Consider the following 14,881-nt stretch of genomic DNA (forward strand, 5'->3'; position numbering starts at 1 on the left):
TTCTAATCACAATTCATTTCCAAATCTCATAAATAATTTCAGAAAATAATTTTCTTTAAAAAATTCATTTATCGGGCTTGGGACCTCGGAACTCGATTCCGGGCATATGCCCAAGTCCCATATTTTCCTACGGATCCTCCGGGGCCGTCAAATCATGGGTCCGGGTCCGTTTACCCAAAATGTTGACCGAAATCAAATTAATTCATTTTATAATCAAAATTCATCATTTTCGCAAATAATCACATAATAGCTTTCCGGCTACGCGCCCGGACTGCGCACACAAATCGAGGTGATCCGAAAGAGGTTTTTAAGGCCTTAGAACGCAAAATTTACTTTTAAAACAAGTGAAAAGGTCATCACAATTGGCTTCCAAAAACAAGATACTGTTATTTCTCCGTTACATGTTGAATTGCAGGCAATATACGAGGGCCTCCAAATTGCCAAAAATCCGAACTCTTCCCCCTTGAAGTGGAAACAGATTCAACAGAGGTCATCACTTCAATACATCAGGATCATATCGTTTTTTCTAACATTGTTCATGCATGCATATCATTAATGCACTAGCAGAAGGACCTCCTGTTTCAACATAACTTTCGTGAAGGAAAACAAGTGGTACACCTCCTAGCTAAAGACGCCACCAAAAAACACTTTAAGCAGTTTAGTTCGGATAGCCCAAAGCCCCATGCAAATCCACCTCTTTTTGTGAAGCAATATTGCCGACGGAACCAAATGGAGATTGTCTTTTTGTAAAATCATTAGCAACTACTGCTTGTAATATGCTTAGAACCTTAGGTAACCAAAGTATCGTTTGCGATATTCCACCAATGAGTGGAAACTTTTCAACTACAAGTAACAAGCTAAATGACTTCTAATTATTATTATAAATAACCCGTTACTATAAAAAAAGTAGAAAAACTAAGGAAATATATGATATAGTTATAAGTTATAACCTATAGGTTGCAACTTCATCCTACAATATTGAGGTACAGTATCAAGCTACCATCATCCAATTGCAAGGAACCGACTATGTGTGTTCGTTTTTAAAAATAGCTAGTCTACCAACTATGAGCCACTAACAAGCTTAATTCTTTTTTACTTTGGTCATTAATTAAGATAATATTTGTGGTAAGTTTTTCCAATAATGCAAGGTATTATAAAGACATTATGCAGTCACATCTCAATCAAGGAGGCCCTTCATATACTTACTAGGCGTTTGGACATAAAAAAATATAATTTTTTAAAAAAGTAGTATTTGGAGTTAAGTTGAAAAATGATATTTGAAATGTAAAATTATGTCGGAACATGCATTTCAGTTGAAAAAATATTGCAGTTTTACGAGCGAGAAACAAAATTTTTGTAAAAGTGGTCAATCCCACTTCTTGTTTGGAAAAACTCATTTTCAAAATTTTTTAAAAAACTTACAAAATTTCATGGACAAACACATTTTAAAGAAAAAAAATTTGAAAAATGGAAAAATTATCTATGGACAAACGGGTCCTTACTATTCACCTTAGCTGTCTTACTATTCATTTTTCTCTTACTATTTTTCGAAATTCATGCAACAGATTTTAAAATTTTTAGATCACCTTTAACTTGAGTAGGTTCCAAGTTTTCAGACATGAAATTCACTTGATTTTTTTTATTGAGCATGATAATTATCATCTCACAAAAAAATATTTTTCGAATTTTAAACAATTCTTTTGTCAATATTAACAAATACTGTACTCCTATATTTGTAAATACTAAAATACTCTTCTTATTTATAGCCAAATGAGGTATAATAAACCCATGAAAATCACTATCCTTAATCTGATCTAGGATTCAAGCGCTAACAATAAAAAAAATCTTATTAATAAACACCTCCTTAATAAGCCTTTTGCGATGCAAAATCTAAATTAATTGGAGACTCAAACCGAATATTAAAACCAAAAAAAAATCCTATGAGAATGTGCTGTTACCCTACCTCAAAATCAACAACCTAGCAATATGTACACAATAATTGTACATACATACCTAAAAAGTCAATCCTACTTTTCTACAAATCATAAATTCTCTTTGGTTCTTTTAGGTTGGCACTCTCCAAAAAGTATATATATAATTCAAACCCATTTATTTTTTTAACACTTTTAACTCTCTCTTCCTTGTTTCTCCTGAATCTCATTCCTATTCCTTTCTCTGTACTCACGAACATGGCACCACATTTATCTCCCCGCTTTCATCGCTTTTCTTTAATTAAAAATTAAATTCAGTCCAAATAAATTTTAAAAAATAACCTTATAGATCCCATTTGACCCTAAAGACAAAACCCTAGTTGCTTTCCTTTTTGTCACTTTCTATTATATCAAATCACGAACTCGTATTTTTGATCTGAATCTATATTTCACATTCTTTGATCCAAAACCCTAGTACTTTTTTTGAGTTCATTTCATGTATATGTCTTAAATGAGGCTTTTTCGGAAATGTACGAGGATATTTATAATCCTCTGTTTGTTTGCTGTTTCTGTTACCACTCCAATTTTATTGCTTTCTTCACATAGGCTTAGACATCTTGGTTCTGATGGTAATTATTTTACTAGTTGTTTTCTGTGATTCTTTTTTTGTTCTTGTTAATTTGATCTGATTGTTTATTTATTTATTTTTAAATTTGGGTGCAGGGTCGAAGGAGTTTGTTGGAGATTTATCAATTATTGTAAGATTTCTGCTTTTTTAGTCCTTTTTGTTGTGTATATTTTGCTTGTTTTGGTTTATTGCTGAGTGGAAGTAGAAAGAACATTTGATTTATTCTTGTACAGTGCGTTTGCTAGTAATTAAGCTATTAAAGATTTCTATAGTTGAAGTTATTTTTTTTTCCCTCTCCTCTTTGTTTGCATTACTGGGACCTGGTGGAAAAGATCAAGCTGTTAATGGTCCGATACTTCCATTATACTATCCCTTCGAAAAGGCAAGTGCACGAGTTTTCCGTGAGCATAAATATCTTTCCATTACTCATGACAGTTTTTAAAAGGGATTGTTACAACAAATAGCCGGCCAGATTCTCCGTTTACTTTTTCTAACCGGTATACATAAATTATGATTATACATAATTATACACATATTATACATATATTATACATCCGTCGGCTATTTTCAATTTAAGATATTGGTGGCGGCTATTTGGGTTAATTCTTCTTTTAAAAGGACACAAAGTTTAATGTTAGTCTAACTCATATATAATATTGGTATTAGTCAAATAAAAAATGTCGAACAAATAAGTTAAAAAAGTTTAGTTTGATAGAGAACATCATATCAAAGTTTAAAAATTGAATGATCAATGAATTTGGATTCTTGAAATTTCCTTAAATATGGCAACGTGTCACACATGTTTGGGATGTTCGGAAATGGAAAGAGTGTCATGTTAATTGTAACAGATGGGGTGCATTGTACACAATATCGATGTGATTGAGATTTCTCTATTTGGGTTTTGATTGAAAAAGATGGAGAATATTGTATATAGTATGATCTGATTGATATTTTTCCATTTGGGTTTTGATACTCCTTTTCAGAAGCAAAGGTTAGAGGTTCGGGCGCTTAATGCAGTTCAACAGGTGATATAAATATTACTCCTACTATATAAATTCTTACAGTTATGAAAGTCTACTTGTATACTTATGTTTGCAAAACTTTTTCTGCTGTTCGGTTTAGGAAGAAGGTCGAAGTGTCAAAGAACCGATCTTGGATGTCTACCGAGATGGCGACCAAAGTTCTGCAGTCAGTTTAGATTCTATTGATAAGAATGATAGTGTTGGCAAACCTGAGAATGCCAGCTTGTCGGGAATTGACGGTAATCTGATACTTCAGATTCTTTTGCTTTTTTTCTTTCTTTCTTGTCTCCGTTACTGTTTATTCTATAATTAGAAATTAATTGAATGCCTTCCTCCCTAATTTCAGTAACCACACATGCTCCGAAGAAAGAAAGTCAACAAAGTCTACCAGAGCAAAAAGTGGCCACAACTAGAGAAAAGGTATTAGTCTGTATGGAATTCTAATGCATGTGACAACTAAAGATCTCGTTGATGTATTGTGAAATTTTCAACATCAATCTTTTCATTTATTTATTTTTTAGTTTGATAAATAGACTTCAATATTCTGTTTAGTACACTAAAAATTTCACGGAGACAGTTGGGTGGTGTTTCCTTATAAGGAAAGTAGTATTGGAATGATTTGCGCACAAGTAGATCGCAATGCTTATTGATTAACTAAGAATGCCACTGATGTTGCTCGTCCAGAATTTGTGACTAATCGATATTTTAATTTCAGTTAGGTTAAAAACAGAATTAGTTATGATTAGATATAATTTCATGTGTTTTTTGCAGTTTTAGAGTTGCATATGCATGACTACTGGATTCCCTTTCTTGTTGGTGTTTGAATTCTAAAGCTGTTGCTTTAATGGTGGTGATCATGTTGATGTGTAGTTAAAATCTATGCCTCGTGCTTTTTAGAACACTTATCAAGAAATGGTTTTTCTGAAATAAAGTTAAATCAGCAAATTTAGACTTTGCATGCTCATGGGTGTAGGGAAGCTGTCAATGACTCAATTCGATTGTTTGGACAAAAGACATTTGTTTCTTTTTTTTCTTTCCTTAATCAAAAGAAGTTGTGACTGAAAGTTTCAAGGGATTTTATGGGTTCATTTATTATTTCACCTTCCAAGATTCAGCTGGTGCATGCAATAAATTTGGAAAAAGCAGAAATCTAATTACGATATTGAGGTTTTAAATTATTATAGTTTTCCCTCTCCTTCTCTTGTCCCTCTTTCCACTATGTGTATATTTGATGTAGTACTGTCAACAGAAATTTATTTTATGTACTTTGTTCTTATAAACTGCAAGCTTCTTCTGCCTTTGTGATCTCTTGATTTCAGTTGGTCTTATTGCAGGAAAAATCCAGGCCAGAAGAGGTTCAACGTGGTCAGAATGTACAATCCCATCCACGGAGAGCATTAGATGAGAAGGTAAAGGAGGTTAAAGATCAGCTGATTAGGGCCAAAGCATTCTTGAATTTTGTACCACCGGGTAGTAACTCTAATTTTGTGAAAGAGATAAAGCTACGAATTAAAGACTTGGAACGAGCTGTTGGTGAAGCTACTAAAGATTCTGATCTGTCAAGGAGGTAAGATAATATTTTAATTGCTTTGCAGTAGCATAAACTCTTCTTGGCTTGAGTACTAGCTTTTATGAGTTATGTTTTGTACCTTTTTTTATAAGTTATGTTTTGTACCTATTGAGTCTGAAAAAATATCTGAGAAGAAGGTTAAAATGGTTAAATGGAATTGCAAATAGATTGGTGCTAAAGTTATCTACTTACACAAGACTGACATTTACTTGATATTAATTTATGAATGGTTGAGAAAAAATTGGTCAGTCTTGTAACCAAGCCTTTAATGTCACCAAGTGGATAATTTATTTGGTTATTCGCTCAGTCTTGTAACTAAATGCTTAGTGTCGACAAGCGAGTTCTTTTCTCGATTATTCACTCAGTCACAGTTATTAAGCTGTGAATGGATGTTTGGAAATAGAAGTGCGTCCAGAAAGTGACAGTAAAGCTAACTTTATAAAGTAAAAGTGGTCAGGCGGTGCTTTTTAAATGGCAAAAGATTGATAAGGCATTGAAGAGTGTAAAGGAAAACTTTTACCTTTAGGAAAGTATATAAAATTTGATAGAACCTAAAATAGGAAAGGGTACTGTTTGCCTTGGGAATGAGGAAGTAGCTAATATGATGTTTATATGATCTAAGAACAGTTATGTTTCTAGGGCGATACAGAAGATGAAAGCCATGGATTCAACCCTGTTGAAAGCCAGTAAACTCTTTCCTGAATGCTCAGCAATGGTGAAGAAACTTCGTGCAATGACATATAACGCTGAGGAACAGCTTCGATCGCAAAAGAATCAAGCTTCCTTCCTTGTAAATCTTGCTGGACGAACTACCCCGAAAGGCCTTCATTGCCTCTCCATGAGGTTGACCACTGAATACTTTTCTCTACCGCCTGAGGAGCAGGAACTGCCTGACCAACATAAATTTCAGGATCCAGATCTGTATCACTTTGCTGTTTTCTCTGACAATGTTTTGGCATGTTCTGCAGTTGTCAACTCAACTGTATCAACTGCTAGGGTGAGCTGCTCCACAATTTTCTTATTCTTGCCTTTCATTTTTCTTTTTTAAATCTATTACTCCCTCTGTCCCAATTTATGTGGCGGTGTTTGTCTCGGCACAGAATTTAAGAATGGAAAAAACTTTTGAAACTTGTGGTTTAAAACTAACTATAGATATTTGTGTGTCTGTAAATCAATTCATTAAGAGCAAAGTAGGATTCTAAAGTTAATTGTTTCCTAAATAAGGAAAAGTTACATTCTTCTTGGGACCGACTAAAAAGGAAAGAGTGCCACATAAATTGGGACGTAGGACGTATTAGTTTTTCGTCCACGTTCTGCCGTTACTTTTATTTTGTTTTTTCATTGAACTTAATCCGTAGTGACTTTTTGATGATCAAGAATAGAATGTAGATGTTGGTATTTGTTGTATATATCATGTTGCAAGATGGTCTTTAGAGGAAAATTTTCATTTAGTGTCTGGGCTTACTAGTAAGAAGCTTTGGCTTCAGACCAGACGAATCCACTATTCATTTATGACAACACAAATAGCAATCATATATGGAAGGGCTAAACTTTAATGGTTTTATATTAATAACTGTTAGGAGTATTTATTAATCACTATATATTTTGAAGACAAAAATTAAATAATCATGGTTGTGCATGAATTTATGGTAAATGTTTATTTACGTGGCAGGTTCCAGAGAAGATTGTGTTTCATATAGTGACAGATTCTCTTAACCTACCAGCCATGACAATGTGGTTCTTGTCGAATCCTCCTGGCAAAGCAACAATTCAGATCCAAAGCATAGACAAGTTTGATTGGTTATCAAACAAGTATATTCTGCAGAAGCAAGAATCTCTTGATCCAAGATACACTTCCCCCCTGAACCACCTGCGTTTTTATCTGCCTGATATATTTCCATCTCTCAACAAGATAGTGCTCCTTGACCATGACGTGGTTGTGAAAAGGGATCTAACCGGACTTTGGCGGATCAACATGAAGGGTAAAGTGAATGGTGCAGTGGAGACCTGTCTGGAAGGCGAGCCTACATTCCGCCGAATGGATATGTTCATCAATTTCACCGACCCCCTGGTGGCAAAGAGGTTTGATGTGAAATCATGCACTTGGGCATTCGGGATGAATATATTTGATCTGCAGGAATGGAGGAAACGAAACCTAACTGCGCTCTATCACAAGTACTTGGAGCTGGTATAGATCTATATCCTGTTGTTTGTTAAGTACTTGTGGAATTGACTAATGATAATTGATGAGTCATAGGGTAATTCTACAAGCATGGTCTATATATTGAAATAAATAGGATATCCAACCTTATATATGTTGCTGATAAAAAACATGAGTTAGGTTTTCATATATTATTAGATCCTTTTTTTTGGGTAAACTAGGGAACCCGCTGCCACTACCCTTCAGGTGCGCCCTTGGTAAACTCCGCTCCAGTGCAATAGCTCATAAACCACACTGGAGAGGTAAACCACACTAGGCATGCCCCGTGCAATGAGCTTGACCAAGAAAGCATGCAGGGGGTTTCGAACCTGTGACCTCCCATTTGGGGGATCTCCTGATATTCTGTGTATATATATGCTATTTTTATTTTTAGTTGTTTTGCTATATGCTCTTCCCCTTCTATTCTTCACTTCCTCACTTTTAGTGCATGTCATGATGCAGGGAAGTGATAGACCATTAATGAAAGCTGGTACTTTGCCAATCGGTTGGATGACCTTTTACAAACATACACGTGCTATAGATCGGAGATGGCATGTCTTGGGATTGGGGTACGAATCTGGTGTCAGACTTAACGAGATCGAGCAGGCAGCTGTGATTCATTATGATGGAGTTATGAAACCATGGCTAGAGATTGGACTTCAGAAGTTCAAGCCCTATTGGAAGAAACACGTTTGGTACGAACATCCTTATCTTCAACAGTGCAATATACATGAATAGCAATTGTATCCTTTAGTAATAGGTTGAGTTCCGCTCCACCACAATTACGTAGTGTAGTGTAGGAACCCCTTACGTTCACCTTATTCTTTCACACATTGATCCCACAATTTTTTCCTTGTAAAGTCCAACGTTTACGCCCACTATATTTCCTGCTATAACTCTCATAGAAATTTATCCCACACTACCAATAACTTGGGACTTGATATTGGCATGTCCCTGAGATTCTTGTAATGTTTGGACTTGCCTGTATATTGATCTTGTAGAATGGTAAAAGAGTTTATTTTGACTTACCAGTTGAGATGAGATAAGAAATATGTTTCTTTGGGACATTGTCCTCACTTTTGACATATATATTGTTGGAGAGGGTGGGATAGCTTTGGAAAGAACTTATAAAATGCATCTTTTTCTGTTTAACCATCCTGTTTTTAAACTCACTGACACGACTAATTCAAATTCAAACAGTAGAAAGCGCGTATGGGCCATTACACAACACTCCTCAGTGGTATAAGTTGCAGCTCCTATGCGCGTCAAAGTATCATCTGAGAAAGGAAAGCTAAGCCAAGCCATTAAAATTTTGAGTCTAAAATGCAAGTCAAATAATATGGCAAAGAAACATTAAACGTAGAATGTTCTTGAAATTAGCTCTTCAGATTGAAAACGGCTATACGGTAAACTCGTAAGCTTCACGTTGTACATTCAAGAATTCAATTTCTAATCATCATTAGTGAATCTATGGATTAATGGATAAATCTATGTTATTACTTTAAAAAGATTTAAGTACCAAGATAATTAAGTTACAATTAAAACTCAGATGCACCACATTTCTAAATATCTGAAAATGGGAGAAACTAAAGAGCATGGCTAGCTACACCCCTTCCCCTCCTCTACACTTCACAACCCCCACCGCCCACCCACAACCACCCCCCCCCCCCCAAAAAAAAAAAAAAAAAAAGAGGATAAAGAAAAGGTATTGGCACATATAAACTTCAGTTAATTCAAATTGTAAGCGGACACAAGAGATCATTTCCTTCATATTTTAGCGGCCTCATTATCAAAATGCTTCCATTTTCGAAAGACTTTTGAGCAATGAATTATGGGAGCATCCCTATTTTAGCCTTTCCCTTGATCATGTCAATTGGTTGAAAAGTGCTCCAGCTAGCTGAAACAGATTCCTCATTTTCTGAACGTTTACAGTGAATTACAAAGGATTTGATTGTTGGTATTATCCCATAATCCTCTGTCCTTGTGCTTGTTACAATTCCTTTGCTGCTTTTTGAAACAGAAGTTGAAACAGTACTGCAGGTTGCTCCTTTCTTGATCCCAATGCTTTTTGGAGGAACCACTTCTGATTTGCCTTTTGCCTTGGTCTTTTTTGGTTTTACTGCAAGAAGATTGAACAATCCTTAATCTCAGGGGTGGATCTAGAATTTGAACATTATAGGTTCGAGTGTGAAATTCTACCATAGCTCATTTGATTTTCCGAGTAGCGGATCTTTTGACATATATACAAGATTTAAGGCTAAGTTAGTGGGCTGGAATGAACTCATAACTTGTACACTAAGTTCGTCCCTGATAAATAACATATATCTTTAGCATGAAGGAATGATCATAGATAACATGAGATGTATAGTCGTCACGTTAATGAGGTTGGACCTGGGAAGCTACATGGTCGGAATGAGGTTCAATTGAATTTCCTTAGTCGAAAAATTATGCTCCACACACAAATAGAGTAAAAACAAACTTGTGGTGTGTATATATAAAATGTTAAATCACCTTCACGTGAGAAAAGCTTCTAGTAACTGAAAAGGTTGCTTAAAAGTTACTTTAGTTCTTAAGAAATTTGAATTCAACGTGTATAGCATTCTTACATTATTAAAGTTACATTATTATGATTGTAGCACATATAACACAAGAAATTAGAAAAAAAGGGAAAACTTTATAACGAATAGAGGACGATAAATAAGATGATCATGAAGGAATGATCATACATAATGTGAGATGTATAGTCACGTTATGAGGTGCGAGCTACATGGTCGGAGTGAGGTTCAATTGAATTCTCTTAAGTCGAAAAATTATGCTCCGCACACAACCAGGGTAAAAACAAATTTTGGTATATATAAATAAATTGTTAAATCTCTTTCACGTAGTAAAAACTTCTAGTGTAACGAAAAAGGTTGCTTAAAAGTTTCGTTAGTTCTTAAGTAATTTGAATTCATATGTAGTATTCTTACATTATTAATACTCTAAAATTTTTGGATCCGCCACTACGCCTATGATTGTAACATATATAACACAAGAAACTTAGAAAAAAAAGGGGAATATACATAACGAATAGAGGACGGTAAAAATTTACCCGCACCAGCTGATCTTATATGGTCAAGGGCACGCAGCAAAGCTGGATTCTCAACTGCTGATGCTAGAGCTTCATTTGGCCTCATGATATTTCCATTTCTTTTTGGTACTTTTGCAACCTTTTCCACTACTTCTTTGTCCTTTGTATCACTGAGTTTCAAGTTACATGACCTTGTTTTCTTTGATGGTTTTGCAAATGGAGATCTTTCAGAAGCCATTAGAGTTGATTGATTAACCTAGAAAAATGGTGGATACTCAGGTTCAAATTTCAGCGGATGCAAGATCACCAAGGGCCCGTTCGGCCATAAAAAAATCACCTTTTTATCGGATTTTTTTTACTTTTTTCAGGATTAATGTTTGGCCCCGATTCAAATTTCACTTGGAGTTAAATTTCAGAATTTTTCGAAAATTTGAAAAACTCCAAAAAGTTATTTTTCAAAATTCACTCACAAAAATTAAAAACATCTCCAAATTTCTAAACACAATTCTAATTTTCAAATTTTCACTTTAAATTTTTTTTTTTCGAATTTCACAATTTTATGTCTAAATTAAACTCCCACCAAGTGAGTTTTCCATCTATCCAAGTTTTAAAGTACATGTGCTGGTGGGAGGTAGCAGATATTCCGTGAATTAGTCGAGGTGCGCGCAAGCTAGCCCCGAGTACACCGCAATTATAAGAAACATATGTACATGCATAAATTAAACACATCTAACAAGCATAGCTTAGAAAAATGATAGAGAAATTCATGATATATATATAGAGAGAGGGGGGGGGGGGAGGTGATCAACTTACTTAATATGAAGAAAAGAAAATGAGAGAGATGCAGAAATGTTGTGTATTGTCAAGGGAAGAAGGAGGATTAAATAGTTGAAATGTGGAAAAGAGCAATTAATATGGAGGCATCTATAATTAATACACTTTTTGTCTTCTCTTTTTTACCATTCAGCTTTGTAACTTTCATTAAATCATCCACTTAATTCCAATAAAAATATTCTTATAATATATAATCCATACTAGTGTTAGATGCACTATATGTGGTAAGATCTTAATTAAGTAGAAGAGATGATTCCACATTAAATGCAGATAGAATTAAAGACAATTTGACCAAGTAATTAATCTTGTGATCTACTTTTTTTTTTTTTGAGGTTTAATTGAAGTGAAAACAAAAAACATGCAAGCATGCAGGATATTAGCATGCATATAATACAATTGTCATTCAACAAGAAATTGGGATATGCATGTTTTATGAAACGTGTTAAACAAAACAACTTTTTTTTTTTGTTTTAATGGTTGAATGAATATATCTAGGTCTTTTTTGTTTTTTTAATTATCGGGTAACTGAAATCCACTGATATTTCTATTAATTAATTGTGTCATACTGCCTCTCAAAGGTACATATTCTTCGAATACAAATTCGAGATCTGTAATTAAAATTGAGGAACTTTTATCATTTCAACCACATCCTTGGTGGTGTCAACATCTATGGCTTTGCACGTGTAATTATACATTCTCATTAAAAATTTAATGCCTAAATCTTATAAGTTTATATTTCATTGTTTTAAAAACCACTTGAAATGAGCTGTAAATTTCCGCTTTGGTAATAAAATTTGAAAATTACCGCACGAAAAAAAAAATCACTTGAAATAGGGTTGAACAGAAAAAATTGTTCGACTTGTAATGAGTTGAAAGATACACTATTCTGTGGTGGTGCATATTTTAATCGAATCATATAATCGTGCTAGTAAGAATAAAACACGAATATTAAAATTAAAGACTTTCTAAATACAAAACAATGATATTCTTTTTAAAACAAACTAAAAAGAAAATTAACACGCATAAATTATAAATTTGAACTGTTTAATTTCAAGTAATAATATAAATCTCTCGTGACAGTCTATTTCTCCTTGAAAGCAAATAAGGGTGAAGCTCATTGCTTCAGCATAGTTTAAGTTATTATGGAGATTATTAGCTCAAAGAGAAAATTTAACAATAACAATGGAAAGTATGGTTTAGGGTTATAAAAGTTTTTGAAGATAAAATCAAGGAAATAAAGTGAGGGGTCATTTATAGATTCAAGACATTCCAAAGTCAAAAATCCAACCTAAGTTCATATATATATAGAGACAATTATAAAGAGCAATAAATTGGACTTTTTGTGTTAATATCGGATGATTATATAAACCAAAATGTAATATGAGGCAGAAATATGCAAGAGACAAATTTCTAAACTCATAACCAACAACAATAACAGTAATTACGCATCAATTCCAAATAAATAATGTACATATAATTTTTGTAACATATAATCGTATAAGTTGTGTATAAGTTGTGAAAAAATGACAAAACGATGCAAACCGAAATATAATATGATGAGGCAGAAATATGATAGAGACAAATTTCTAAACTCATCAATGGGATTAAAAACATTGAAACAATTCAAGAAAAACAACACACATTAAAAGAATAATAGCAAATAAGGAATTACTCACCTACCAAACTTCAGACATACTGTCAAAGCTTAAAACTTATGCCAAATGCAGACAACCTCAGAAATTACGCTTTGGCAAGCCCAACTTCAAAACCAGTATGTTTGGTAAAAATAGCACCGGCTGACCAGTTTTTGGATCGGTCATTCAAAAATATCCAGCGTTTGCAAAGTCATTGAATAATAGCCACTATTTTGTTGCAACATGGAAAGTTCCAACATAATATACTGGAGATTGGTGCACATGTGTATGAACTTCCAGCATATTATACTGGAACTCCAACATGCGGAAATTTTCCAGCATAATATACTGAAGATTGGAGCACTTGTGTATGAATTTCCAGCATATTATGCTGGACCGATATATTATATTGGAACTCTAGTATATTATACTGGAAGTTCAGTATATTATACCGGAGTATACTGGAATGCTAGAACTCCAGTATAATATACTGGAGTTCCAGTATACTCCAGTATAATATACTGGAGTTCCAGTATACTCCAGTATATTATACTGGAATTCCAGTATATTATGCTGGAGTATTTTTTGGATTTTGAACAGTGTTTCTGTTCAGATTTATCTTTACATGAAAAGTGGCTAAATAACAATTACTTTTGAAACTGTGACTATGTTTTAATGATCACTTGTAAATCTGACTATTTTTGAATTTCTCTCGTATGTTTGAAGTTTTTGAAAAATTTAAACCCGTTATTTTTTAAGTATTTTAAAACTTTATACCCATGAGTCTAAAATTGATTCTAAAATGGTTTAACTTACAAAAAATTCTGATCTTCGATTGTGTCTTAAATAGCAATCCTCAAATTGGTTAGGAATCTTTATACAAATATCAGGCTGAATTTATTGTTTACTTTTTTAGGTGGTATACCCCGATTATACACAATTATATGTTTGTTTATATATATATATATATATATATATATATATATATATATATATATTGGGTGGGTCGCTATTTAGGTAATTTTTCAATTGGTTATATGTGCTTTTCCCTCTCTTTTGATGGGGGCATTTGCATCTATATCCGCTTTTTGTGTCACATTTTAACTTGTGCCTGCTTTGCAAAAAAAAAATTGCAAGCGTACCCGCTTTTTCACATAACTTCAACATACGGGGCTGAAGTAGCAAAGGCAATCACGCAAAACTTCAGCATTCTAGTAGCGGGCCTGAAGTTCAGCTCTAGAGCTGAAGTTTTTGTGTTGTATACCACCTATTAATATTACATACTAGAGCTGAAATTTCCAGTTACAACACAAAAACTTCAGCTGTAGAGTGTTCAATATAGCAACATGCATAGCATTTTGTCCATTGCTGTTAAGCATTTCTAAGCAATCTGGGCAGTAAGAAGATGCTCGTTAGCTATTCGCAATACACGACATAGCATGAATTAGGATCAATATGAGGGAAACCTAACTGCTTCTTCATTGCTCGTCATTCTTTTTTTCTAAAGAAACAACCATTTAGGTAGTACTATTAGTTTTTTAAACGACACATTTAATCACACAGAAAGAGCAAATGCAATTTTATCACCATTCACCAGCCATCATCTAACCAGTCAATTGAGGAATAACAATGAACTTGGAAATTTCAATGATGCCAAAATCGTAGGTTTTTATATTGTTTTAAAATTGAATAAGAATGAGAGCCCCTAAAGAAGAAGAAGAAGAAAATGAAGGACGAGAAAGGGAGCTAAAGTTATTTAAAAAGTGGGTACAAGTTAAAAGTTTTTAAAGAAATGGGTATAGGTTAAATGGGGGCGACCAAATAGGGTGCCCGTGCAATTTTTACCTTTTGATGTTTTAAAAATGGGCCTCAGCCAATTGGATTATGGGTGAGCCCAAAAAAAAAAATCAAACGGGTCCCCAAGTCCTATGGCCTAAACGTCGGTGCACCGAGTTTCTGTCAAACAAATTTCAGAAGACTAAAATATATACA

At 33.9% G+C, this 14,881-nt stretch overlaps 1 protein-coding gene across 3 annotated transcripts; it reads left to right on the plus strand.

Annotated features, from left to right (window-relative positions):
• The first annotated feature begins 2,115 nt into the window (after window positions 1-2,115).
• On the plus strand, window positions 2,116-8,379 carry LOC104225686 (probable galacturonosyltransferase 6). Of its 3 annotated transcripts, none has more exons than XM_009777537.2 (9): window positions 2,116-2,560; window positions 2,655-2,689; window positions 3,543-3,584; window positions 3,682-3,820; window positions 3,928-4,001; window positions 4,901-5,148; window positions 5,779-6,148; window positions 6,824-7,339; window positions 7,814-8,379. In XM_009777537.2, the coding sequence occupies exons 1-9, from the start codon at window positions 2,443-2,445 to the stop codon at window positions 8,087-8,089; spliced, it is 1,818 nt and encodes a 605-aa protein (XP_009775839.1). In that variant the 5' UTR covers window positions 2,116-2,442; the 3' UTR covers window positions 8,090-8,379. The 3 variants fall into 3 exon arrangements, with proteins under 3 accessions (XP_009775839.1, XP_009775840.1, XP_009775841.1); XM_009777538.2 differs by having other exon boundaries at window positions 2,117-2,560; window positions 5,791-6,148; XM_009777539.2 differs by having other exon boundaries at window positions 2,117-2,560; window positions 4,916-5,148.
• The last annotated feature ends 6,502 nt before the right edge of the window (window positions 8,380-14,881 follow it).

The sequence above is a fragment of the Nicotiana sylvestris genome, chromosome 11 (genome assembly GCF_000393655.2).
Source record: "Nicotiana sylvestris chromosome 11, ASM39365v2, whole genome shotgun sequence".
NCBI lineage: Eukaryota > Viridiplantae > Streptophyta > Magnoliopsida > Solanales > Solanaceae > Nicotiana > Nicotiana sylvestris.

Bases quoted from the DNA above. Each gene is read 5' to 3' on its own strand.
- LOC104225686 (XM_009777537.2), top strand. From the start codon at position 2,443: ATGAGGCTTTTTCGGAAATGTACGAGGATATTTATAATCCTCTGTTTG. The intron at 6,149-6,823 runs GTGAGCTGCTCC...TTTACGTGGCAG, and splicing joins CAACTGTATCAACTGCTAGG to GTTCCAGAGAAGATTGTGTT. The intron at 7,340-7,813 runs GTATAGATCTAT...GTCATGATGCAG, and splicing joins ATCACAAGTACTTGGAGCTG to GGAAGTGATAGACCATTAAT.